The sequence below is a fragment of the Myxine glutinosa genome, chromosome 3, assembly GCF_964187855.1.
Source record: "Myxine glutinosa chromosome 3, kmMyxGlut1.1, whole genome shotgun sequence".
NCBI classification, from domain to species: domain Eukaryota; kingdom Metazoa; phylum Chordata; class Myxini; order Myxiniformes; family Myxinidae; genus Myxine; species Myxine glutinosa.
Window position 1 is genome coordinate 52515419 of NC_136263.1, and position 27939 is coordinate 52543357.

General features: G+C 45.3%; 1 protein-coding gene across 1 annotated transcript in view; it reads right to left on the minus strand.

Annotated features, from left to right (window-relative positions):
* Nucleotides 1-9778: 9778 nt before the first annotated feature.
* Nucleotides 9779-27939, minus strand: part of LOC137424238 (tektin-3-like) — a 43449-nt gene continuing 25288 nt past the window's right edge. Inside the window, exon 7 of the mRNA XM_068111699.2 lies at nucleotides 9779-10236. Within this exon, the coding sequence (XP_067967800.2) occupies nucleotides 10017-10236 (220 nt within the window). The 3' untranslated portion in view covers nucleotides 9779-10016. The remainder of the gene's footprint in view (nucleotides 10237-27939) is intronic.

A 27939-nucleotide genomic window follows, 5' to 3' on the forward strand; every position in this document is an offset into this window, starting at 1 on the left:
TAGGCCAAATTTCTAAAATTGTCAATTTTCATCGGATTAACTTAAACTTTGAAGACGATTTGCATATCAGGTCACTTAATTCTACCATAAATTATTTTTGAGGTCAAAAGGATGCTCTACTGAGTGCCATTCTACTTTATTCTGTTTTGCCAAGTGTCGCTCTATGAGTGATTTTTCATTTGTCTGTCTGTCTGTGTGTTTGTCTGTCTGTTTGTCCACACGGAATAAATATGATTTTCTCTGCAACCGTTGGTCCGATTGACAGGAAATTTTCACCGTATGTGCAACTCCACCTGTACAATTTTTTTCTGATACTGATGACGTCATCGGTCACGTGGTTCGGCCGCCATCTTGGAAAAACCGAAAAACTTTGCGCCTCTATATCTCCGAAAGCGCTGAATAGAAAAAATTGAGACATGGCTCATTGTAAAGAACTCTTCATGGGGAATAAAATATGTTAATGATGATGTCATAGGTTCCTCCATTATGACGTCATAATTCGACAAGTACAAAACTTCATCCGATCAAGATGAAATTTCTTGAGCATAATCTAGGAATACATTGGTGGAGAAAAAAAATGAACGATGACGTCATCAGGCACGTGGTTCGGCCGCCATAGTTGTTTTCACACAAAGCCTTAAAAACCACTGAAAACACATCCTGGCAAGGGTCTGCAATCTCTGATTGCTCGTTCTTGTTGTAAATGCAATGGCAGTGACGTCATAAACGGTTCGACGGAAGCACAAGGGGGTGGACATTGACGGTCGTCGTGTAATATGGAAAATCGTTTGTTTGAAAAGGACGAAGCAAACTGTGCCGGGAACACGTCTCACGGCCATTGATTTGGAATTGACAAAAGCTCGGAGGCTTCTTGGGCGCGACGTGACATCAATCAATGGGTCTCGTTTGCGATGTTCCTCCACACCGGGCCATCCATCGTGGTGCCGATGCAAGACCTAATTCACGTGCTGGTGACGTGAAGCAACCACGTAACTCCTGGTTTAACCCCTAAACAGGCGAATGGGTGCTTTAAATATATAAATAAACAAATGCCCTCTTAGTTAATGGCTCTTCGTCAATTGCCTGCGGACTCGTCTGTTTCCTCCTGTATGACGTCACAGTTGAATGAAACATTGAGCTTCATGAAATGCTTGGAGGGAAGCAGACCTGCTCCGACGAGGGACAGGATAGCGTACAATGCAATGTGCACTCTGCCTGGGTTCGAATCCAGACCCAGATATAAACCGTCACCATGGAGTTTTACATGCTGTGGGAGGCATCGATGTGTCTACGTCATACTTCGGGAGGATCTTCTGCGCGAGCAAACGACCGGTGCTCGTATACTAGGGCTCGTTCACCAACAGTTAATAGTCCTTGAGCCAGACCAAAAGTAATGCTCCGGCGGGGGGAGTAATTCTCATTACGATTTTCCATTAGACCAATGTCTCAAGTGTCAGAAAAGGTGTGATGGACATCTGAGAACGGTAGCTTAGTGCCCGGATGGACGCCATCTTTGAAACCACCCAGCTCGAAAATGCCCATTTGGTGGGGTACATTGTTGCACGTGTATCTGGACTTCTATACTAGCTATCGATGTGCGGTTGACGACTAAATATACGTCCGATGTGTACCGTCTAAATAAAAAATAATATGAAGCATTTTGTTTTAGATTAATTATTATAAAAATCAATTATCGAAAAAAAATCATATATTTTTCAATATTTTATTATTAGACTTGTACTTTTTTTAGTGAAACAACACTGGTATGATTTTCCAAATTATGCATTGTGCTACACCGTTTATCTGTCTATAAAAATAACTCAAAAACTAAAACATATCATCCACCACGAGTTTACAACAAATAAATGTAAAGAGGCATAAAATGACTTAGGCCGCCGCTGGCATTATCTATTCTGACGATAACGCAAGTTAGGAATGTCGTACGGAGAGGATTTTAACACCATACGATTATCTAATAAGCAGGCGGAAATTGTTACATAGGAAATCTGCACTTTGGTGGCCATCTTGGATTTCAAAATGGCCGCCAATTATATTAATTATTCATTACTAGAGTTTGGAAAGACGTATGGAGCTGATTTTAACACCATACGATGTATATTCCTAATAAGCAAGCGGAGGTATCATTGAACATGTCATGTTTTAGTCAAATAACACCGGTATGATCTTCCAAATTATACATTTTGCTAAACCGTTTATCTGTCTGTAAAGATTTTCAGGCAATTTGGCCTGCATTATAATAGAGAACAACATATGCTATACAATATACAGTGCACACAAAGTTAATCATCAGAGTCGCCATCAGAGTCATTGGCATCCTGAGCCACGATAGCATCATCCTGCACCATGTTGGAGCATCCCTGCAGCTTACACACAACAGTGCACTTCAACCCATTCAGTATGCAGGAGCAATCTGACGGTCGACACGTCCTTCTGCATGTGCATGAGATGAGATTCAAGACGACATCTGGAGCTGGTAGACCCGCCATCCATCGGATTGTGAGCGAACCGCCATCATCGAGTTCCCAACCATGTCCTGCTGATGGTGTTGGGACGTCTGGTAGGTTTTCAAGGCTGCGTCGCCAGATAGCCGCCTGATAGTTGGCCCTAAGCGTATGCTGCATCAAGGAGTCTTCACAAGGCGGCAATTGTCCAGATTCGATCTGGCCCTTCTTTGCACAGAACATGTGATAACGGAGCGAATTAACACCGACGATCTTCGTGTTCTTGGCATACAGCTGACACGTGAAGGCCTGAATGCTATTGAAGACGTCTGTTGGTACATTCCACGAAGATCCCAGATCTGTGAATGCTTGAAGATACAGCTCATTCGCTTGCACAAGCTTCAAAGCCTTTATCTTTCCTTGGCTAGCCAGAGCACTCACAGTGTCACACCCGCTCCATGCATGAAGCCCTGGCAATGCACTGCAAACTCCAGACCCCAATACCGCAGCCAGCTTTCCAACGTCGATCATTCTGACTCGAACCTTTGTTCCTCGTCTGATGAAGAGCTGACTATCGATGGTTCTGCTGAGATGAAGACTGATGATCAGAACGTCGGTGTCATCTGCCACTAAGATGATCGTCTTGTAGTGGGTAGCGGCGTGCTTTGCGTGGAGAAACATACGCGTGTCTGCTTCCTCGTGGCTACATTCGAGTGCTTGCACCAACTTCCACCTATCGCGGGTCAGTACCAGACATTTTTCACCACAGGTGACATACAGTGTTCTGTTGCCTAGCTTTTCGCGATTTGTTTCATGTTTCCACGACTCCGCCAGAAACACAACCAGTTTCTCCTTTGTCTGGCTGCAAGCAAGGAGACGCCGCCAGTTCATGATTTTGTGTGCGGGTCTGATCTCGCTGAAACTGATGCCTTCATTTGAACCGCGGTTCACACGCTCAGCTGCTTTGATGGATTCTTCTGTGTATGTGTCAAAGACAACATCGATGCGCTCACTGCCTTGACCAGCGTGAAGCGCTGCAGCAAGGATGCGGTCAGATAGTTCTTCGAACGTGTCGTTCTCGCCATGCATCTTTTGTATGAGAGCCATCGCATCAATTATTGTTGCACTTCGCTTGTCAACGTTCTCGGCTGGTTCCACAAGACCTTCCATGTGTTTCGCAAGTGCAGCTTTGTTCGTTTTTTTCATTGACCCATCAACGTTTGCCAAAGACCATGGTAACGGCCCTAGTGGGTGACAAAGGACAAGTTGCATGTCGAGGTTCCTTGTCTTGGCGATGAGTATCATGGTGGCAAACAGTTGTCTGTCAGCTCTCAGGACGATCTCCTTGTTTGTGCCCTTCACAACTTTCTGCTTGATCTTACCAAAGGTCTTCAAGTTTAGCTTGTTCAATGTGTCATGAAAGCTTGTTCCCTCTTCAAGACGTTTCTGGAAGCTTTGATACGCCGCTTCCCCCTTTTGCAGGGCGTTGAGTAGGTCATTAGAAACGTCCTCCCTCGCAGCCGCTCCGGTAGATATACTGAGAAGACATGACGGATCATCGGCGAATGGATTGGTCCAGTCATTTTCCAGTAGATCACAGATAGCTGTGACGCCAGACTCATCACGTTTGATGCGAGAAGTAGACAAGTCAGGGTGCTTGGCGTGAGATGTGTCGCTGCCATTCACAAGGATAGTTTCTCGTAGTTGCCTCAGTGCAGTAGCCCGATTTTCTGCAGTTAGATAGTATCGTGACACAGCCCCTTGTCGAAGACTAAAACCTCGTGTTCCTCCAGCTGTTTGCGTATCTTTGTTTACTGTTTCTTCTGTTGTCTGATCAACAGCGATTCTGGCAAATGGATTCCCTGGTCTAAGCTGTACGGAGAAGTAGCCTTGATTGAAATGCCTGTACAACTCGGGGCATGTTTCGTGGAGTTGCGTCATCTGTGCATAGTACACTGGTAGATATCTAGCATAGTTCACCTTGTTCATTGCGAAACACCAAGGGATCACTCTTCTGACACAAGCCAAGTGAAGCATCCAGTCGCCTTCTCTATCCGCACGAATCAACCCCAGCAGGGTCTCTACCATATCAATATACATCATCCAGAAGCGAGCCAGGTCTCCATGTTTGGTTCGCAGAAAATGTAGGTATTTCGCGAACATGTCAAAGCTCTGTACACATGAATCATCATCGAGAGCAGCAGCGAGAGTCTCGTGGTAAACATCCTCCTTGATGCTGCGAATTTTGAGGTCAGTGCTTCGAATCTGGGGTTCCTTGTCAGGATGATTGCTTTCTATCCACACCTGGAAGCCCTTCCAAATGATGCGCATTAGTGCCTCGTACATCAACTTGTGGAGTCGCACAGCACGGTTGTATTGCTTGCCTTCCAGAACCCTGTTGATGGAACCTTCAGCGATTACTCCTGACTCAACAGCTACATCCCGAAGGCCTGCATCTCCAAACATTTTCCCAATGCTCGACATGAAGTTACAGATGGTATGGAAGTTCCCCATCATGAGCACGATTCTTCCATATCGATCGACATCTTTCCATGCTATTTCGGTCGCCTTAGGAAATAGTGCCTGGTCTAGCACCACCGGTATACGCTCAAGCTGAAGTGATGACATGATGTTCAGAGCTTCTCTGAGGATTTCTTGCACTGATGCCATATCTGTGGCAGGCGCGTTTATAGTCGGCAGGTAGCCAACTACATCTTCCGTCACCTGAACACGATCTCTAGTCATGATGTTGAAACCAGTCCACGAACTGATTGTCTGGTCGCATGGTTCCAGCATGCGAGTCATAATCCATACGTGATTTCGGCGCTGCGCAAGGGATGTTGCGCCTGCAAGAGTGTCAGAAAGATCTGCAGGCTTGATTGCAGGTGGGCCCTCTCGTTTCCCACCGCTGTATATTGGAAGTAAATCGCTGGATGACGGGATAGATCGCTTCTTATCTGCTTTGGATACTGCCGATGGAGGTTGGGGCGGCAAACACGACTGCGACTTTGGTTGGACGATGATACCGTTGACGGGATGCGATGTTCCGCCACCACTCAGCGATTCCTCTAGCCTGTCGATGTTATCGAATGCTAATACAGTCGGGACCGAAGGGTGCACATGTGACGGAAGTGGTACTGTATCTTTCTCCACACTTGCTAATTTGTCTATGCATAGCGCTGTCTCGATTTCTTCCAGAACTGTGTACGAACATCCGTGCCCGAGTCGATTCAATATTCTGATGACCTCTGTATTACCGGTGAGCGTTTTCATGACCCACGGAAGTAGGACATGCTTCGATGTTCTGATGGTACCCCGGTGTACAGCATTGATGATATCTTGAGCCATCGACCATACCAGTGTGTCGGCACGCGCAGAGCTACCCCCACTCCCGCAAATCAAAGTATGCAGAAATACACGAAGAGAATCTGGTATCTTCACGTAATCTGAAGTGAGTTCTGCTGGCTGAGGCGGCCAACGTTCATTGTAATGAGCATCTTTGATCTGGTGTCGCAGTGAAGTAGCTGCACGCACAATGTTACTTTCACCGTCCGTTCGTTCAAATGCTTTCACTTCTGCTTTCAGGTTTACGCACTCTGCAGCAATCTCTCGCTTTGTCAGATTATCGGGCATCAAGTATACACGGTGTTTCACATTGAAGAAGATGAGCGATTCTCCAAACTCTCTTTGTAATGTGCGCTGCAGATTCTTCTTGATGGAGTCACGAACATCAACTGAAAATGTATCTGAAGACAGGATATCTGTTGCAACATCAACTATTGGAACAATCCTCGGGTTCAAGAACAAGTCAGTGCGAATGAAATTGAATATACATCGTATCATTTCTTTTTTCTCGATATTATCTTCAATGTCAGTTTCTACTTGAGGTTTTTGGGGCCGTGTGTAGTTTCTATAGCAGGAGAAGTGGTAGTGAGCCTCAGCTGCAACCATATCTCGTGTAGTCAATGCCAAAACTCTCTCATCATTGCGACCTGTCGCAGCATCTCTTATTGTCTTATCTGCTCGAAGTTCAACAGCCAAGACAACTGTTTCACGGGTACGACTGCCTTTTATGAATTTTGAAGCACGCTGGCAAAAAATGCATTTATCATCGTAGACCGTTGAAGTTGATCCTGTCTCTTCCCGTGATGATCGCCGTCGCACCGCATCGCCAGTATCAGCTGAAGAACTTCTAGCTGCATTGGTCAAAGTAGCTAGGTGGTTTTTGTGAGTGAAGTCTGATCTACAAGCCCTATGGTATAATATTGGAATATTAGGAAGTTCAGCTGCGCCTTCTTGGACTAGCTTTAGAATTGGATAAAAGTTTCTAACTGCGGCTGCGTCACACAATGTCTTCCAAGAACTGTTGCCCGCTGCCTTGCTTAGTTCAGAGAGTGGCGACTTCTTGCTGCACAGGATGCACGTTCCGGACTCAGGTTCAATCTTCGCCCGTTTCGCCTCGACACCGGCCATCTCAGCTGAAAGAACAAAAAGACTGACGTTAGATTACTCCGATATCCGAAAAGCTCGCCAGCTTACATAGACATACTCATCCAAGTCAGTGAACATGTTAGATGGCGCCACAATACAACTCTATAATAGAGTTGTATGTGGCGCCATCTAACATGTTCACTTTTAGTTCTTAAGCCACCCACCCCCCCCCCCCCCCTCCCCTCAGAAATTAATCAGGTCACCGCAACAAATCTCAGACTGAGATATAGAATATAGAATATAGATATAGAATAGACTGACGTCACTTTCGGCACTGGGTTCTGTGGGTTGATAATTATCGGCGGGAAATTCCAACTGACATAGTTTCGGTTTGTGGAAAGTGCATGCCTTTTCATATATTTTTTGTGTACACTCGTGGTGGATGATATGTTTTAGTTTTTGAGTTATTTTTATAGACAGATAAACGGTGTAGCACAATGCATAATTTGGAAAATCATACCAGTGTTGTTTCACTAAAAAAAGTACAAGTCTAATAATAAAATATTGAAAAATATATGATTTTTTTTCGATAATTGATTTTTATAATAATTAATCTAAAACAAAATGCTTCATATTATTTTTTATTTAGACGGTACACATCGGACGTATATTTAGTCGTCAACCGCACATCGATAGCTAGTATAGAAGTCCAGATACACGTGCAACAATGTACCCCACCAAATGGGCATTTTCGAGCTGGGTGGTTTCAAAGATGGCGTCCATCCGGGCACTAAGCTACCGTTCTCAGATGTCCATCACACCTTTTCTGACACTTGAGACATTGGTCTAATGGAAAATCATAATGAGAATTACTCCCCCCGCCGGAGCATTCACTTCAAAATATGGCCGGTTGGCTCAAGGACTATAACACTGGTTCATGTCGGTGGTTGTTAAAGACCCCTCGGTGTTTTACGCGAAGAGAAGGAGAGTTGTCGCCGGCACCCTGAACAAAGTTAAAAGTAGGCCTACAGATTCCTGCTCCGACTGAATGTTGGGAAGGCAATGACAAACCACCCAGTGTAACCCTTACCTTACCAAGAAACTGCTCCGGCAGCAAAAAGAGGGAATATTACACGTGATGACGTTCGAAAGAAAGCTCAGCGCGGCAAGCTGTGATGACGTAGGGGAAAACATGCATATACGCGTTCACATGTGGGAGTCGCATGAACCATGTACACGCTCACGTGGGGGAGTCACATGAACTATGTACACGTTAACATGTGGGAGTCGCATGAACCACGTACGTGTTCACGTGTGGGAGTCGCATGAACCACGTCCGTGTTCACGTGTGGGAGTCGCATGAAACATGTACGCATTCATGTGTGTGAGTCGCATGAACCGTGTACACATTAATGTGTGTGAGTCGCATGAACCATGTACACATTCACGTGTGGGAGTCAAATTAATCATATACACGTTCACGTGTGGGAGTCGCATGAACCATGTATGCCTTCACGTGTAGGAACCGCATGAACCGCATTCATGTGTGAGTGACATGAACAATGTATGCGTTCATGTGTGTGTCGCATGAACCATGCACGCATTTGCGTGTGGGAGTCAAATTAATCATATACACGTTCACGCGTGGGAGTCGCATGAACCATGTATGCCTTCACGTGTAGGAACCGCATGAATCGCGTTCACATGTGGGAGTCACATGAACAATGTATGCGTTCATGTGTGTGTCGCATGAACCATGCACGCATTTGCTTGTGGGAGTTACATGAACCATGTTATTAATATTTATTTCGTTTACTATCATGAAGTTATTAATATTTCGTTTACATTTGAGAGTCGGATGAACCATGCACGCATTCACATGAGGGAGCCACATAAATCATGCCAGTGCTCACCTGTGGGAGTCACATGAAGCATGTACGCATTCACGTGTGGGAGACTCATGAACCATGTATGTCACGACAATGTAAAAAAAATAAAAATAATCCCCTTTCGGTGTTAATGCTTCATTTGGACTAAAGGAAACCGAAATTATTCGATGTCATATATCTCAGCACAGACGTTGATGTCACCGAGAAAATATGATTTGTTACAGACCAGGCCCCATCGTGTGTCCAGGGTAAATTGACATGAGAGGATGTAACTCAGAGCAAATGTTATTACGCACAGCTTAATCAAGTCATTGGCATCTTGTCAGTGGCTTGGAGGGGATGCGGGATTAGGGGAAGAGATGAGGGTGAGGTGGAAGGTGGGTTGGTTGGTCTGCAGTGTTAAGAATGAATGTTTTTTCAGGGTTGTTACAATTTTATAACATTGCATTTCGGCATTTTCACACCAACTTTTGCTCGAAAATATTTCGAACAGGTGTTTATCCCCCACCGTCTCTACCCCTCCACTCCCATTTCTATTTAAATTCTTGCACCATGTTTCTCACTCATTCCACACACCTCGCACATTTCAGAACACTCATCCCCATCTCCCACGCACCCATTATAACACTCCTCCAGCCAACCACCACCATGTCCTGGAACCATTCCTCGTGTGTTCTCTCCGTGCAAATGCAGAAAGAGAAATCGTAAGGAATTTCCTTTCGGAGATGGGCACCTGACGGACGAGGCAGGGCTGCGGCCTGGAAGCAGACATTGCGGTCACGCGTATTGATCTCGAGTTGTGATGAATAGTCATGGTCATGGTTTTATATGGGAGCGTCCTTGCGGCTCGTTGCACATCACCAGCTAATCGGAGCAGCTCACAGTGAGCTGGCTGTCAACCTGCTCTGCAATCCTTCCCAAGATAGCTCATGGTACCCTGGAAAATTCATTTTACTCCACAGCTCTTCACCTCAAATCAAATCGTTGCACCATGGAGTCATTCAAACCATGGTATTATTTATTTCACATCAGTGCTGCACTGCACTACAGAATGAATACTATTATTTATTAAAGCCTCCCATTGTAGTATGAGGTAGGAAAGGTGTCAGGATGTAGGTTATAACAAGGTTTTAAGAAATTATTATTTAAATAACTTAGGTTCATATAAGTATCCATTGCCAGGTGATGTGAGATGTGGTGCAGGGATTCCGGTTGCTATCAGTGGTGTGTTGCGCTAAGGGTGTCCTCCAAGGGCCTGGTGGCTCATTGGGTAGCTCCGGCGAAGGCCCATGCAGCGTTCCCGGTCGATGAACAGCGAATTGCCCTTGACCAACAAGTCACGTTCAAGGCTCGTCTTGGTGCGGAGCAGTTGGGCTCGAGTCTCTTCGGCACGTTTGAGCTCGCACTCCAGGTGATGCACCGTGTCCTGGATTTCCTGCACCTCGTTGATCAGCCTGCATGGTTATCCGGGAGGAGGAGAACATGGTGGACATCATCATTGGGATGTCCATGCACATCCATTCAATAAAACAAGTCGATTAAGTAAAGAATTTATTACAGTCATGGATTTTCCTTTAGGAGGCAGTGCTACGATTCCATGATTCCTTAAGGCTTCTCCGAAGATTCTAAAGTCATTCTGGAACAACCTGGTGCTAACTAGGAAGTTACATCCTGTTACTTAACTCAAACATGAGGCTTCTGAAGACAATACCATCCTGTAGGCTGGCTAATGGTCTATGATGTCATCCTAAAGGCTGGATTAAGGATCATGATGTATCCTGCAGATTGAAATTGGGATGAAGTTTTGGACCCTTCCCAATTCCCACCCCTTCCTCGAGTAAGCCTTCCACATCATCCTTCAATTCCTCCCAACTTCCTTTCCCTCATCTACCCTTTCCTTTCTACTTACTTAATCCCTACCCCTTCCTCTTATTCTCCCTGCTACAAGACAAGGTACCCTCCTCAACCACCTGGCCACCCATTCCTTTTTACATGAGTAATATATAGATGGCCCTTCATCCCATGAGGCTGGCACATAGTGATGTTATGCTGTGAGGCATCTTGAGGAAGGTGACAATGAGGCAGAACAGGAGAGATGGACACCGATATGGCAGGCAATCGGTGTGGCCAGGGCTACCACTCCGGGGACTGTCCAGAAATTCCTTTCAAAGGATTTAAAAACTTCCACAGGGACAATGTTCTATCAGGATGAGACAGCTGTTGGAGAAAGGGCAAGAGACTACCTGCAAGACATCTCACGGGCACCATGGACAAATTACAAATTCCTGCTCTAACCTACAGGGGGCAGTGCATCAGCGTCACAACCAAGCAAGAAGCAAATGATACCACCCACAGCAATGCCCTGCACACAAATGAAGAAGAAGAAGATTGCTTTGTCAAATGACTCACCACCACGGAGCACGAGTATTCATTAATTATCATGTATTTATGCACTCGGTTTTCATTGGGTTATTGCAACTTGACTAAGTTAATCATTGTACACCGCTCCTTTCCTATGCCATATCCAGGCGCTGCATGACGTCATCGCCGGGCACCGGAGGAGGCCCGGCGATGACGTGCGCTGAAAGGGAGTACCTACTCGGATTTCACTCCTGTTTCTTTCTTTCTTGTTTGTTTGTCTGGGCGATATCTCAGCCATCCTTTGAGCAAGGAAGCTAAAATTTGGGCATCATGGTGCGCACGTGCTTTGGCGAAAACAGTATTTTTTGTTTTTTGATTAATCAATTTAATCAATCAAATTAGCGATTAATTAAGTACTTATTTATTTCCTTTCTCTTCTGGGCATTATCTCAGGCACCTTTTGAGTTCGGAAGCTGATATTTGGACACGACAATGACCAAGTGATTTGGCTTCAAAGGTTATTTTTGATTTATTGATTAATCAATTAATCGATTAATTATTTAATTATTCGATTAATGACTTAATTATTTTCTTTTTTAAAGTTACAGATTCAGATGAAATAGTGGTGTTTTAGGTATTCTATGAGCCAATGGATTAATAATTTATTTATTTTGTATTAATTAATCAATCAATTAATTGATTACTTAATTATTATCGATTAATTAAGCACTTATTTATTTTCTTTCTCCTCTGGGCAATATCTAAGGCACCTTTTGAGTTAGAAAGCTGATATTTGGACACAACAATGACCAAGTGATTTGGCTTCAAAGGTTATTTTTTATTTTTTTTGATTAATAATTAATCAATTAAGTAATTAATTATTTAATTATTATCGATTAATTAAGCACTTATTTATTTTCTTTCTCCTCTGGGCAATATCTCAGGCACCTTTTGAGCTAGGAAACTGATATTTGGACACAACAATGACCAATTGATTTGGCTTCAAAGGCTATTTTTGATTTATTGATTAATCAATTAATCGATTAATTATTTATTGATTAATCAATTAATTTTTTTTTTACAAATAATGACTTATTTAATTAATTTTCAAAAAGTTACAGCTTCGGATGAAACACAGGTGGTTGAGGTATGCTATTAGCCAATTGATTAAGAAATTATTTTATGATCATTATTTATTGATTATAATTCCGCAATTAATCAATCAATTTATCGTACACCTATCCCTCCCAATACCGTGTCTATGTGCTGCACGGCAGTATCACCAGGTGCCGAAGGTACCCCGCAATGCCGTGCGTTGGAGGATGTTATTTATTTGTTTGGCATGGGGGTACTTTGAATGTATCTGTACTTATTTTATTTGTACTGTTGGAAGCTCCTCATACAAAATGGCCGCTCATACATGATGAAGGGCCAACCCGAATCTTAACATCACAATATATTGTTGTCCATCATAGATTGAATTAAAATAATTATATAAAAGAAACGGCTCAAATATGAATACAGTATATTGCTGTATAATTGCATTGCTGTCACATATATTACATTACAATCGATTTTGTATGCGCCACTGCACAAAGTAGGCCTATTACATTTACAGAGCGCCACATCATCAACACGCATGACAAATGCTTTACACACGGTCATGATTTTCCTCTTGGAATAATTGCCTAAGCAATGAATTATGACAGCTTTGCCTCTTGTGTGGAAACTTCAAATCAAAAAGGCATTTGTGATGATCATGATAATTTCATTAGGATAAGCGACAGGTGATATTTATCCAAATAAAGTGTGTACCAAAGCCCGTCGAGGTGGGTTATGAATGGATTCAGGACACTGCGATGGAAACGCTGAGATTTATTCACAGCGACTAGAAGCACACCCACGAGCCGGTGGTGTGCGAGATGTGCATCGAACCCTTTCATAACTGGACTCGGTGGTGTAGTGGTTAGAGCGTCCGCTCGGAGTCCGGGAGGTCGACGGCTTGAACCCAACCCTGGCCAAATCAAATCAGAGACTTTAAAAATGGGATGTGCCTCTTCCTTGATTGATTCTCAGTATTTAGAAAGGATAGAGCACGGATAAACAACCATAGGTTGGCAATAACAGCGCAGCCTTTGATGGGCCGAATGGCCTCCCTCTGTGTTAAAGTTCCTTGCATGGGAATATATATGAGTATATGTATCTGTATGTGTGGACATATATATACACACATATATGCATATAACTACTGTGGTCCACAACTTTTTAAGACATCCTGTTCACAGACAAGCAAACATCCAGACAGACAGAGGAGAAAACAACCTCCGGCCTCCTTCGGTTGTTTTGGAAGTAATTAAAGAGAATGCAAGATGTAAAAGAACACTCTGAAAAATGTAAACTAGCTACCCGAGCCTGTGTAATGTTGAACTGAATTAAATGATTGAAAAATATTTAAATGCTGATGTGGAAAGAGAGGGTGAGAGGAGAGTGGAAAGAAGGGGGAGAGTGGGAGGTGAGCGAGTGGAGAAGAGGGAGAGCGGAGAGGGGATAGAGTGGTGAGAATGAAACAGAAAACCAAATACTGCATTGGAGTCATCAGAAGGAACCAAAAAAAAACAAGTACAAAAAGTTTTAATTAAAACAAAAGCCGCGTCGATGTTACACAATGCCTAGATGCAGCTGTGCCTATAACGTCGATGTTATAGGCACAGGACATTCCTATTGATTCGATTACTTGATGTTATTTTTGTGCAAAGTGAAAATATATCTCGGCAATTTCCCGTGTGTGGCGACGAATTTTTAATATATCTCGGCATTTTCCCGTCTGTTATTTCAGGCGGTGTATGACTGACCATGCCGCGATTTAAAAAAAATATATCTCGGCAATTTCCCGTGTTTGGCGACACGTGAACGAAGCTATGCTCCTCTCTCCACATTATTGTGACGACGTATAAATTAAATATTTCATCGTGACGATTGTCATCAAATGGACGAATTTTTAATATATCTCGGCATTTTCCCGTCTGTTATTTCGGGCGGTGTATGACTGACCATGCCGCGATTTAAACAAAACATATATATCTCGGCATTTTCCCGTCTGTTATTTCGGGCGGTGTATGACTGACCATGCCGCGATTTAAAAAATATATATCTCAATGGACTTGAAGTTACAGGCCTTTGAGAATTCATTTCGGTCTATAAAGGGCAACTTTCATTCGGATTTTCTTCCCGTTTTTTTTCAACCGAGTCTAAAACTATGTTAGCGACTGTGAAAAATGAAATGATATATCGAATTTGATTTGAAAAAAACTGTGTGATTGAGGAAGACACCACGGGCCTACAAAACAGGCCTCAAAGCTATGCGAGTTAATAAAATGGTGGATATTTGTTTATATGAAGCCTCTCCCACAATGGGTGGAGCAATGATTCCCAGAATGGGTGGAGCTATGGTTCCCAGAATGGGTGGAGCTTTGAGGTTTTGTTCTCTCTGCAAGAACAAGAACAGGAAGAAGAAGAACAACAACAACAGCAGAGTGCACTCTATGAGCAGCGTCTGCGACGCGGCTAAAAAGTAAAACGCAAAGATGGAGTCATCAGGACGAACCTGGATAGGATTCGGGTTTCAGCCGCTACTCCTCTACCTTGAAACCCATCCAAGCGCAGCCAAGTGAGCATTCCAGAAAAACAAAATTCTGCAAGAATTCACTTCTCCGAAGACAGATAGATGAAGAAATAGAGAAATGAAGAAGAAGCAAGAACTCGAATGAATAAAGAGAAATATGAAAAAATAGAAAGAAATTTGAAAGGAACAAAGATCCCTAAGTCCTAACCTTAGCTCCTTCCCTTAACTCCTAGCCCTAACTCGACCCTGGCCGAGTCAAACCGAAGGTAGAGTGGAGAGAGGATATAGTGCAGAGGAGATAGAGTATCAGGGTGAGAGTCATGAGGGTGGGAGAGAGGGGAGAACACAAAGATATGCAAGAAGTCAACAATAAATTAGAGGAAATTGGGCAGCTGACAGATGGATGGACAGATGGACGGACAGATGGAGCGCAGCTTGCGATGAAACCTCCATCCATGGCACAGATAGCAGTGCATGACAATGATGTGCAATGAATTGTGGGAGAATGTGTATGAAATTGGCACGTTTGACACCAATAGAAAAAAATAATAAGAACGTTAATTTTTGTAAGAAATTTTTAAAATGCTATTTTTAAAAAACAAATAAAATGAGACCCCCTTGCATGTACAAACAAAACAGTCAAATGTGCAGAAAAGGTTCACGTTATAAAGATGTTATACAGTACGTGAAAAATGATTGCCATGAAGCATGAAGGAAGAGGTTTTGGAAATAATCTTTTCTTGTCCACCCGTTTGTTATTGTCCCACTATTTCCGCTTTGCCATATTTTATGTCTGTTAACCCTCCCCCTCCCCCCCCCCCCACCCCCCATCTCCTGTCATTCTAGTCTTCCATTCTACTTCTATTCCTTCCAGCTTAGTGATCAAGTCATCCATCCTCTTCCTTCCAACCCACCAGTGATTAGCCACCTTCATCCTACCAGCCAAGTGATTAGCCACCTTCATCCTTCCAGCCCAGTGATTAGCCACCTTCATCCTTCCAGCCCAGTGATTAGCCACCTTCATCCTTCCAGCCCCGTGATTAGCCACCTTCACCCTTCCAGCGCAGTAATTAGGCACCTTCATCTTTCCAGCCGAGTGATTAGCCACCTTCATCCTTCCAGCACAGTGATTAGCCACCTACATCCTTCCAGCCGAGTGATTAGCCACCATCATCCTTCCAGCCCAGTGATTAGCCACCTTCGTCCTTCCAGCCGAGTGATTAGCGACCTTCTTCCTTCCAGCCCAGTGATTAGCCACCTTCATCCTTCCAGCCCAGTGATTAGCCACCTTCATCCTTCCAGTGCAGTGATTAGCCACCTTCATCCTTCCAGCCGAGTGATTAGCCACCTTCATCCTTCCAGCCCAGTGATTAGCCACCTACATCCTTCCAGCCAAGTGATTAGCCACCTTCATCCTTCCAGCCCAGTGATTAGCCACCTTCATCCTTCCAGCCCAGTGATTAGCCACCTTCATCCTTCCAGCCCAGTGATTAGCCACCTTCATCCTTCCAGCCCAGTGATTAGCCACCTACATCCTTCCAGCTGAGTGATTAGCCACCTTCATCCTTCCAGCCCAGTGATTAGCCACCTTCATCCTTCCAGCCCAGTGATTAGGCACCTTCATCCTTCCAGCCCAGTGATTAGCCACCTTCATCCTTCCAGCACAGTGATTAGCCACCTACATCCTTCCAGCCGAGTGATTGGCCACCTACATCCTTCCAGCCGAGTGATTAGCCACCTTAATCCTTCCAGCCCAGTGAATAGCCACCTTCATCCTTCCAGCCCAGTGATTAGCCACCTTCATCCTTCCAGCCCAGTGATTGGCCACCTACATCCTTCCAGCCGAGTGATTAGCCACCTTCATCCTTCCAGCCCAGTGATTAGCCACCTTCATCCTTCCAGCCCAGTGATTAGCCACCTTCATCCTTCCAGCGGAGTGATTAGCCACCTACATCCTTCCAGCCGAGTGATTAGCCACCTTCATCCTTCCAGCCCAGTGCTTAGCCACCTTCATCCTTCCAGCCCAGTGAGTAACCACGTTCATCCTTCCAGCCCAGTGATTAGCCACGTTCATCCTTCCAGCCCAGTGATTAGCCACCTTCATCCTTCCAGCCCAGTGATTAGCCACCTTCATCCTTCCAGCCCAGTGATTAGCCACGTTCATCCTTCCAGCCCAGTGATTAGCCACGGTCATCCTTCCAGCCCAGTGATTAGCCACGTTCATCCTTCCAGCCCAGTGATTAGCCACGTTCATCCTTCCAGCCCAGTGATTAGCCACCTTCATCCTTCCAGCCAAGTGAGAAGCCACGTTCATCCTTCCAGCCCAGTGATTAGCCACCTTCATCCTTCCATCCTAGTGATTATCCACCTTCACCCTTCCAGCCCAGTAATTAGCCACCTTCATCCTTCCAGCCCAGTGATTAGCCACCTTCACCCTTCCAACCCAGTGATTAGCCATGTTCATCCTTCCAGCCCCGTGATTAGCCACCTTCACCCTTCCAGCCCAGTGATTAGCCACGTTCATCCTTCCAGCCCAGTGATTAGCCACCTTCATTCCTCCAGCCCAGTGATTAACCACCTTCATCCTTCCAGCCCAGTGATTAGCCACCTTCATCCTTCCAGCCCAGTGATTAGCCACGTTCATCCTTCCAGCCCAGTGATTAGCCACCTTCATCCTTCCAGCCCAGTGATTAGCCACGTTCATCCTTCCAGCCCAGTGATTGGCCACCTTCACCCTTCAAGCCCAGTGATTAGCCACGTTCATCCTTCCAGCCCAGTGATTAGCCACGTTCATCCTTCCAGCCCAGTGATTAGCCACGTTCATCCTTCCAGCCCAGTGATTAGCCACGTTCATCCTTCCAGCCCAGTGATTAGCCACCTTCATCCTTCCAGCCCAGTGATTAGCCACCTTCATCCTTCCAGCCCAGTGATTAGCCACCTTCATCCTTCCAGCCCAGTGATTAGCCACCTTCACCCTTCCAGCCCAGTGATTAGCCATGTTCATCCTTCCAGCCCAGCTATTAGCCATGTTCATCCTTCCAGCCCAGTGATTAGCTACCTTCATCCTTCAAGCCCAGTGATTAACCACGTTCATCCTTCCAGCCCAGTGATTAGCCACCTTCATCCTTCCGCCCAGTGATTAACCACGTTCATCCTTCCAGCCCAGTGATTAGCCACCTCCATCCTTCCAGCCCAGTGATTAACCACGTTCATCCTTCCAGCCCAGTGATTAACCACGTTCATCCTTCCAGCCCAGTGATTAGCCACCTTCATCCTTCCAGCCAAGTGATTAACCACCTTCATCCTTCCAGCCCAGTGATTAACCATGTTCATCCTTCCAGCCCAGTGATTAACCACGTTCATCCTTCCAGCCCAGTGATTAGCCACCTTCATCCTTCCAGCCAAGTGATTAACCACCTTCATCCTTCCAGCCCAGTGATAAACCACGTTTATCCTTCCAGCCCAGTGATTAGCCACCTTTATCCTTCCAGCCGAATGACTAGCCACCTTCATCCTTCCAGCCCAGTGATTAGCCACCTTCATCCTTCCAGTCCAGTGATTAACTACCTTCATCCTTCCAGCCCAGTGATTAGCCACCTTCAAACTTCCAGCCCAGTGATTAGCCACCTTCATCCTTCCAGCCCAGTGATTAGCCACCTTCATCCTTCCAGCCCAGTGATTAGCCATGTTCATCCTTCCAGCCCAGTGATTTGCCACGTTCATCCTTCCAGCCCAGTGATTAGCCATGTTCATCCTTCCAGCCCAGTGATTAGCCACGTTCATCCTTCCAGCCCAGTGATTAGCCACGTTCATCCTTCCAGCCCAGTGATTAGCCACCTTCATCCTTCCAGTCCAGTGATTAGCAACCTTCATCCTTCCACTTAGCGATTCGTCTCCTCGTCTTTCCTCTTCAGTGACTGGCTCCACACATGTGCACCTGCAACCCTGTTTTTGCATTGGTGCATGTGGTGCATGGTGCATGTGGTGCATTGTGCATGTGGTGCATGTGGTGCATGGTGCATGGTGCATGTGGTGCATGTGGTACATGTGGTGCATGGTGCACGGCCTCATTGTGTTCTGCCTCTTTCCTATCAAAGTTCTCCCCCTGCCCCCCCCCCCCCATCTCACCTTTGAGGCCTTCACCCTCCTCCTACTCCCCCTTTTATCAGGCTTCCACCCCTCCACTGCTTACAGACTCACATTCCCCTCCATCCTTCGGCCCCCCTCACCCCCATTTTCAGGTGTCCACCCCTTCACCCCTCCCTACATTTTCAGGGTTCCACCTCGCAAACCTTTGCCATTCTAACCCTTGCTTGAAGGGAAAGGCTTTTGTTATCATTGTGTATCAGTGAGCGAATATGTCAGTGGATGATTCTGCAGGCAGATTTACGGTACTTTAATATAGACCATTCATTTTCATATTCATTCATTCATTTTCATATTCATTCATTCATTTTCATTTCATTTCATTCAATATCGACCGATCCACCCTGGGGAGGCTCTGCATTGTTAAATTATCTGTCTTTTCTACCATTGCATTTACATTCCTGACTTCTCTGCAACCTGCTTGGTCAGCTGATGGACGAGTGCTCCTTCTTGTGAGAGATATGCAGGTTGCTCAATGCACAGCTTTCAGCTACTGTGCACATGCAACGACATTTAAAGCCTCGCTTTGTGGTGCAAGCACACCAATTGCAGCTCTTGGTGTTGTACAATCTCACACCTCTCCTCCTTTCTGCCCCTCGACCACATTCCCTTCCCTCACATACCCTGCTTCCTTTCTCTTTCCCTGCCCCCTTTACCAAAATTCACACATCATCTTGAACTTCGACCTTACACAAGGATTCTCAATAAAATGATTAAACATGGACTTAAATATGTCAGCGCAATTGATCAAATATCATGGAGCGGTGATGTTAAGCGTAACGAATATCTGCAGATGGCGTTTGCATCTATACGCATTTTATTGAGACACAGTCTGTCTGGTGATGCAACATCTGCTGTCTCAAATCCATCCACTAAGACCTTACTTCATAATCACCTGACACTGTTTGTAAAATCTTCAAGTGTTGTACCAGATGCCATAATTTATTGTCATAGATACGAGAATAGAAGATCCGTCGCTTCGCTGACGGAAATTCGAATCTTTGCTACGATGGCTAACCTATGTGGGAAGACAAAAGGATTCCTGGGAGATCCTGCTCCCCGTGCAGGAATAACTAACGTCACGTGTTCGCATTTGCAGTTTTCACACGCGTGAAACGCGTCCATGTGCCCATAAAAAAAAAAATTGAAAGATATAAAACTTTTTTTTTTTTGGTCACAAACACTCCCGGGAGTTACCCGAATCCACCGTAGTTGGATTTATTGAAATCCGTTAGTCCGTTCTCAAGTTATAACACGACAAACAAACAAGCAAACAGACGACTGAGAATCTTTTTTATAATATAGGGTTAACCTAACCCTAACCCTAACCCTAACCCTAACCCTAACCCGAACCCTAACCCGAACCCTAACACGACAAACAAACAAGCAAACAGACGACTGAGAATCTTTTTTATAATATAGGGTTAACCTAACCCTAACCCTAACCCTAACCCTAACCCTAACCATGCTAACCCTAACCCTAACCCTAACCTAACCCTAACCCTAACCCTAACCCTAACCATGCTAACCCTAACCCTAACCCTAACCTAACCCTAACCCTAACCCTAACCATGCTAACCCTAACCCTAACCCTAACCCTAACCCTAACCCTAACCCTAACCATGCTAACCCTAACCCGAACCCTAACCATGCTAACCCTAACCCGAACCCAAACCTAATCTTGGTGACGGCTCCTTTCATAATGTAGATACTCTCTCTACCAGCCTGACTGGCATGTTCCATGTAGGTGGTATTGTTGTTTTTTTGTTTTTTTTGTAATACCCTCCTCCACAATCCTTGTACCTCCCTTTCCACTTCTATTACACTGGAATATATCTGTCTGCATCTGTCTGCTGACATAGACCTTCTCCTATCTGCTCTTCCTTTCCGGTTATTATCCCCAAACTTTTTGAAAACAAAAAACGGAGGGATATTGTAATCGGCCCTGTCTGTCCATCTGCCCATCCATCCATCACGTTATACTCCCAAACTGTTGTGCCGAAATTCACCAAACATGGTAGTTATGATCACAACATAGCAAAAGGGTGGGATAGTAAGTGTCGTTTTGGCCCCGCCCCCTTAGGCAGGGTCAAATGGTCAAGTACCGGAAATGCAACTCAGGGCACACTTTAAAGGAAACATGGTATGTGCAATCACCATTGAGGGATGCATGATATATGTAACGATTGTTTTTTTACCTCCGGTTCATTCCACAGGGTGTGGGGACTTAGGGTCGCATGGGGTCAAAACGGGGGGGGGGGGGGGTGGGGGGTGGGAGGAATTAAACTCAAATTTTTATTTCGAATCATTCTCGGTGGAACTTTTTGTCCTCTTTCAACTTTAATGTAGGTGGAAAGCGTGGGGATTTGTGATGAGGCATCATCGACTTCGCTCCAGTTTTAACTGCCACCATGCGGAATGGCTGGGTGTGGATCTTGTGACTCACAAACATGGCCGACATTGCAGGAAAGCACTATCTGTGAGGAAGCAGGTCTCACCTGATGAGTCAGATTTTAAACCCAGAGATCTCATCAACAGGTTTACTCTCTCCGCTTGACATAGTAATGCCAAACATTCCTCGTCATTTTAAACCGTATTGTAACTCATCTGCTCATCTTGGCTCAACGAGTCATTTGCTGGTGAAAATGACCATTTAATTCGCCGTCTTCCATGAGCTGCCAAGGCATACCTTCCACTCGTTACAGGAAACCTCCTGGAGTAAGTGAGTTTCTCGCCTGCAAAAGTGTCTGCACAATTTCCCCTCATCATCAGCAGCGGGTTCCGTTGGAATCAGTGGCCTCTTCCAAAACACAGGACTGTTCCTGTTCCGCTCTTACAACTATTCTGTCGATGCTTCTCACCATGAAATGTGGCTTATGTCATTCCTATACATAAGAATGATGATAAGACAGAACAAGTGAAGGAGAAACCAGGACGCTTTTTTCCATAACCAGAAAGATAATGAAATCAGTAATCTCAGCAGAACCAAAGCTCTTCTCCAACTTGTTAACATCACATCACCAATTTGGGTTCCCTCTTAAACATTCCACCTTAGATCTCCTTCCGCCAATTCAGAAATGGATGGGCAATCTGAACCTCAAGCAAGAGGTGGTATTGTTGTTTGTGTTTTTGACTCGAAGGTCTCAATCTCAATTGTGTTTTTGTCGAGACTGTATCTATCTTTCGGTGTATGTACCTATAGCGTATCTTTTTGGAAAATTTTCGGTGCTAATTTTTCGTACATGTATACACAATCGTCGGTTAATGGTATCGAGTATTCTGCGGCCTAGTACTCGTAGGCTTGGCTACCGTACCGTCTCCGAACTTGTGGTTTCTTTTTTCTCTCAGCGATTCGTCGAATGCGCTGAAATTATTTTCGTTCTCTGTTTCGTCCCAGTCGTTCACCCCATACCTCCTTGTTTAATATCTCTACTCACAAAAAAAAAAAAAAACCCAAAAAATATTTCCTTCCCAGGTCTTATTCGTTTATTTGTTGTTCTTTTTGTTCGTTCGTTCTTCGTTCGCGATCACAAATGTATAATCTCTCCCCTGAACAACTATTTTCTCTCATATATTATAACACCCTTTTCTTCTTTTCCTACAAAAGGATGCTTTCGTCTTGCTCACCAAATCTATTCATTCCAAAATATATATATAATACCATCTCTTACAGTTCCTCCTTTCTACATTCCCTAAACTATCCAGAACTCCACCCCTCCTCCAGTGTCCTCAAACGTATTTTTGACTCGAAGGTCTCAAACTCATTTTGCAAAAAATGTTCGTTTCCCATGAATCGTACACTTTTCAAAATCCAATCTCACCCCTCCCCTCCAAATCCTCCCCATCACCCATCCCTTTCAAATCTCCCCCCTTGCCCCTTCCCTCCCCTCCCTCCTAAACTCCCCCCACACCCCTCCCCTCCGAGACTCTCCCTCGCTCCTCCCCTCCTAGACTCCCCTCTCACCCCTCCTCCTCAAAGCATCCTCCCTGCTTCTTCCCCCTTCCAACTTTCACCTTCATCTCCCCCAACCTTCTGCCTCGCTCTTCCCCCTCCTCAAATAACACCTCACTGTGCCTCACCCAATCTCCATCAAACCTTTTGTCCGCCCCATTCTTCCCTTTCTCCAAGCTATTCTGAAATCTCTGAAATCTCTGACACACCTTCAACAGCTCTCCCTACCTCTTCCTCCTCTTCCACATCTTACCCTACCCCTCCCCCCCCCCCCCTGTTCTGGACCCGATGCTCCCCCTTCCTCTTCATTAACGGTATGGACCTCAAACATCCAGGGCCTTCGCTCAAACTTGACTGACCTCTCCATACAGGTTGCTTCTGACCAACCAGATGTGATCTGCTTAACAGAAACTTTCCTCCTTCATGATGTCTCTGATGCCTTGGTATCTCTCCCAGGTTACTCCCTCCTCCGGTATGATAGACCTGAGCCTCGTCCTGGAGGTGGGGTTGCTATCTTTATAAAAAACTCTCTTCCTCACTCGCCCTCCACTGCCCTCTCTCCACCTCACCCCCAGGAATACCTTTGGCTACGGCTTCCCCTTCGCTCCCACCTTTTGTTCATATGTGTGTTGTACCGTCCACCAAACAGCGATGACTACATCTACATCTCACTGTTTGATAATATGGACCAACTTCTATCTACCCATCCCAACTCTCTCTTCCTCATATGTGGTGATTTCAATTGTCACCATGCCAGTTGGCTGGGTGTGGGTACCTCTCTCACCAGCCATGGCTCTTCAGCAAAGGACTTCTGCGACTCACTGGGACTGACACAATCTGTCAATTTCCCGACCCGGATCTCAGTCAACGGAGCATCTTCTCTTCTGGATTTGGTTATGACAAACTTCCCTGAAAATGTCTGCTGCTCTTCTTCTGCTCCAATCGGCTCATCTGATCATGTGCTTGTCAAAGTGGACATCTCTCTGACCATTCTCAGAGAGCCTCCTCAGCGTCGACGAGTCTGGCATTTCACTCAGGCCAACTGGCACGGTCTTCAAGCAGCCATCAATCATCTGGACTGGTCTCCCATCTCTACCGCCTCTGACATCAACTCATCCTGGGAATTCTTTCAAAGTAAATTGCTCTCTCTCATGCACAGATTTATCCCATCTCGTCTTCAGTTGTCATACCCTTCCTCCCGTCCATGGTACACGGAATCTTGTGGTGAGGCTGTTGCCCTGAAACAACTTGCTTTCGTCTCCTGGAAAGCAAATCCAACGGAAGGAAATCTCATTTCCTTTCACAAAGCCCGAAACAAGTGTGTGTCCACCCTCAGGAGAGCCAGGAAACAATATCTCACCGTTCTCAAGACTGAACTCTCTTATCTGTCTCCCTCTTCCAAATCCTGGTGGTGTCTGGTCAAATCTGTTTCTGGTGTTTGTTCCCCCTCCATCCCCTCCCTCACCTCAAATGGCTTAACGGCTGACTCCGCACGTGAAAAAGCTGAATGCCTCAACTCTGTGTTTGCCTCTAAATCTTGTGTCCCAAACCCATCCCTCTCTGTACCCACCGTACCCAGTCGTACCCAGCTGCTCCTGGACTCTGTGTCCTTTCCTCCTGACAAGGTGGAAAAGTTTCTGTCAACCCTCGACTCTGATTCTGCAACTGGTCCTGATGGCATCAGCCCACGGGTCCTAAAATCATGTTCTTCTGCTCTTTCACTCCCTCTTTCTGTTCTCTCCACCCTCTCTTTTGCTCAAGGTCATCTGCCATCTGCTTGGAAATCAGCCAACATCACTGCTTTGCACAAAAAAGGTGCAAAAACAGATCCCAGCAACTACAGTCCAATCAGCCTTCCCCCAATTATCAGCAAAGTCATGGAATCCATCATTGCTTCAGATATGAAATCTTTCCTCTTCTCCAATGGCTTGATCTCTGATCATCAATTTGGTTTCAGACCTGGTCACTCTACTCTGGACATGCTGCTTCTGCTTTCTCAACAATGGATGGAGGTCCTCAACGCCAAACAGGAAATTAGAGCTGTCTCCCTTGACATTTCACGTGCCTTCGATACGGTCTGGCACCCTGCTCTGCTCACCAAATTCTCCTCCTTTGGTATCCATGGAAATCTCCACGCATGGCTGGCGGACTTCCTCTCTGGTCGTAGTCAACGTGTGGCCCTGAATGGGTTTCTCTCATCTCCTCTTTCTGTTCAGGCTGGAGTTCCCCAAGGTAGTGTTCTGGGCCCAGTGCTTTTTCTGGTCTTCATCAATGATCTCTCTGACTCTCTTGAAAATCCTCTCTATCTCTTTGCTGACGACTCTACTCATTGTCGCTCCATTCCTCATCCCTCAGATCGGCAGTTTGCAGCCTCCTCACTCTCTGCAGACCTGGACAAAATCACAGACTGGGCAAACAAATGGAACATGTCTTTCAATCCTGATATATCTCACACTCTTACGATGTCTCTCTGAAAAGACCGACTGGAAAACCCTCCCATCCACTTTCTGAACAATCCTCTCCAAGAAGTTCTGTCACTCAAGCTTTTGGGTCTCACTATTTGCCATGATCTTTCCTGGGAAAACCACATTTCAAATCTGGCCTCCAAAGCCAGTCGCCGACTGGGCATCCTCCATCGTGCGAAGTCCTTCCTTGGCACACCTGAGCTCCTCACCACATACAAGGCTTTCATCCGCAGCTCTATGGAATACTGCTCTCCCCTCTGGTCTGGTGCTCCTGCCTCACACCTAGCCCGTCTGCACGCTGTTGAAACCAAAGCGTTCAGAATCATTGGAATCTCCCACGATGAAGCTAACTCCAAGGGCCTTTCACTCACTGACCGCAGGCAGGTTGGTGGTCTTTCCGTCTTCTACCGACTCCTCTCTGGCCTTGCCCCCCCAGCCCTCTCTGGGCTCTGTCCCCCAAATATTCCTACAGGTCGCACAAGATCTGCCTGCAACCCTCTTATGGTTAAACTGCCAAAATCAAGACTTTCTGCTCACCTTCACTCCTTCATTCCTCTTTTCTCCCGCCTCTGGAACAAACTCCCTCACTCTCTTCAATCCCACTGCACCCTCCAGGTCTTTAAAACAGCTGTTCACCACCATCTCTTATCCTCCCCCATCCAAAACCTTGATCTTTTCTACCCCCGCTAATTTCGGTCCCCTTGTGTTTTATACTCTCCCCCCCCCGCCCTCCCCCTCCCACGCCTCCCGCCCCCAAGCCCTCTCCCTCCCACACTTCTCTCTGCTCTCAAATGTTGTGGTTGTGTGCTTCCCCTTCTCTCCCCACCTTGTCTTCCGCTCCCTCTTTTTGTGTGTTTTGTTTGTCTGGTTGATTTGTTTGTGAAATAAATGTTAGCTCTTTCACGAGCCTCGATTCAGTATACAAACAAAAAAAAAAAAAAAAAAAAAAAAAAAAAAAGGTCAGAACAGTTTCACTGAACATTTCCTGATCATTCGACATCATCTGGCACAGAGACCAGATCATTGAACTTTCTACAAAGGTCATCAGGAGTCCTCCATTGATTGGCTGGTAGATTGTCCTCATGCTCTCAAGAAATCTGTAGGTCTCGATGAGGTTCCATCTCCTGTCGTTTCCCAAGAGGCTTGTGTCCCTCAAGGGGATTTTTCAGACCCATCCTGTTCCTGGTTTACATTAATGACCTCCATGCCTCTTTGGAAAACAGCGCATATCACCTCGTACGTGACACCACGACTTATGTCTCTCACACCAGTGACATGCAAGCTGCAGCCACGTCTTTGCCCAACAATTTGGGGGCAACACAAAGGTGGTTAATTACTTGAAATTTGTCATTCAACGCTTCCTTTTCCCACACACTCGCTCTGTCGTTACCTGTAGACCGTATGGCTAACCCTTCAGCTCACTCCTGGAATCAAACTCTTGCAGAGGTACTTCTTTGGAGCTGCTTGGACTAACAATCTGTCACGACTTTCCTCAGTCCATCACATATCCAAGCTAACTTCTAGGGAAGGAATACATCTTGGAATCCTCTGTGGAGGCGAATCATTTCCAGCTGCTCTCAGCTCCGAGCATTGTATGAAGCTTTCATCCACAGTGAATCGCATATTGATGTCCTCTATGGGCTGGTGCTTCCAGATCTCATCCAAGGATTCACCCAAGATCCACTTTTTTGAAATACCGACTTTTTTCCTGGAAGTCCTTGCAGTGTCCATGTGTTTTTTTTTTTTTTTACCTCACCCACCCCCCCCCCCCTCCCCTTCCCACGCCTCCTCCCCCCAAACCCTCTCCCTCCCACAGATCTCCCGATGTCTCTGCTCTCCATCTTGTCTCCCGCTCCCTTTATCATATGTTTTATGTTTTATGTGTCAGTTTGTCTTTTTGTGATCAATGTTAGCTCTTACACGAGGCTCGATCTTGTATACGAAAAAAAAAAAAAAAAAAGACCTGAGGCCAGTTGGATTTACTTAACTGGAGGCTGATGGGCAAGACCGGCTGCACTCCCGGTTCCCACTGCAAACAGGTTAAAGGACGAGTAGTTTTCTATTGCCCCATTACTAGTCTCGCCCCACCTGCCCTCAACTATTAGTCAGGTTCACTATGTTAACAAATATAATTTCGTTCAAAATTTTGGGAGATTAGCAAACCTGTACATTTGTGGAATCATCAGAGCATGGAGAATCCGAAAATCAATGTTGGCATTTGCACAGACACCTGCATGGCCGCCATTTTGGATTTTCAAAATGGCCGCCATAAAATACATATTTTGCGTGATCTCGGCTTCTAGTCAACCTAGAAACTTAATTAAATATGCTAATCCTATGTTTTCTGGGTCAAGGAATCCAATAAAGACCTCAAAATAGTGCTCAAGATTATAGAAAAGCAACAAAGGTGATTGAAAACCATTGTCTTTATATTTGTGATATAACTGTATTACATAATACATGATATTGCAAGTCCTTTGAAGTTATAGGTATGGGTTTATAAAGCAAGAAAGCAGCCTTGTTAGTATCAGATTGAACTATAAGTCCTATACACAGGATCTATGAGGTCTATACCGTTCAGGAATATGCTTTTACACATCTTCATCACTGT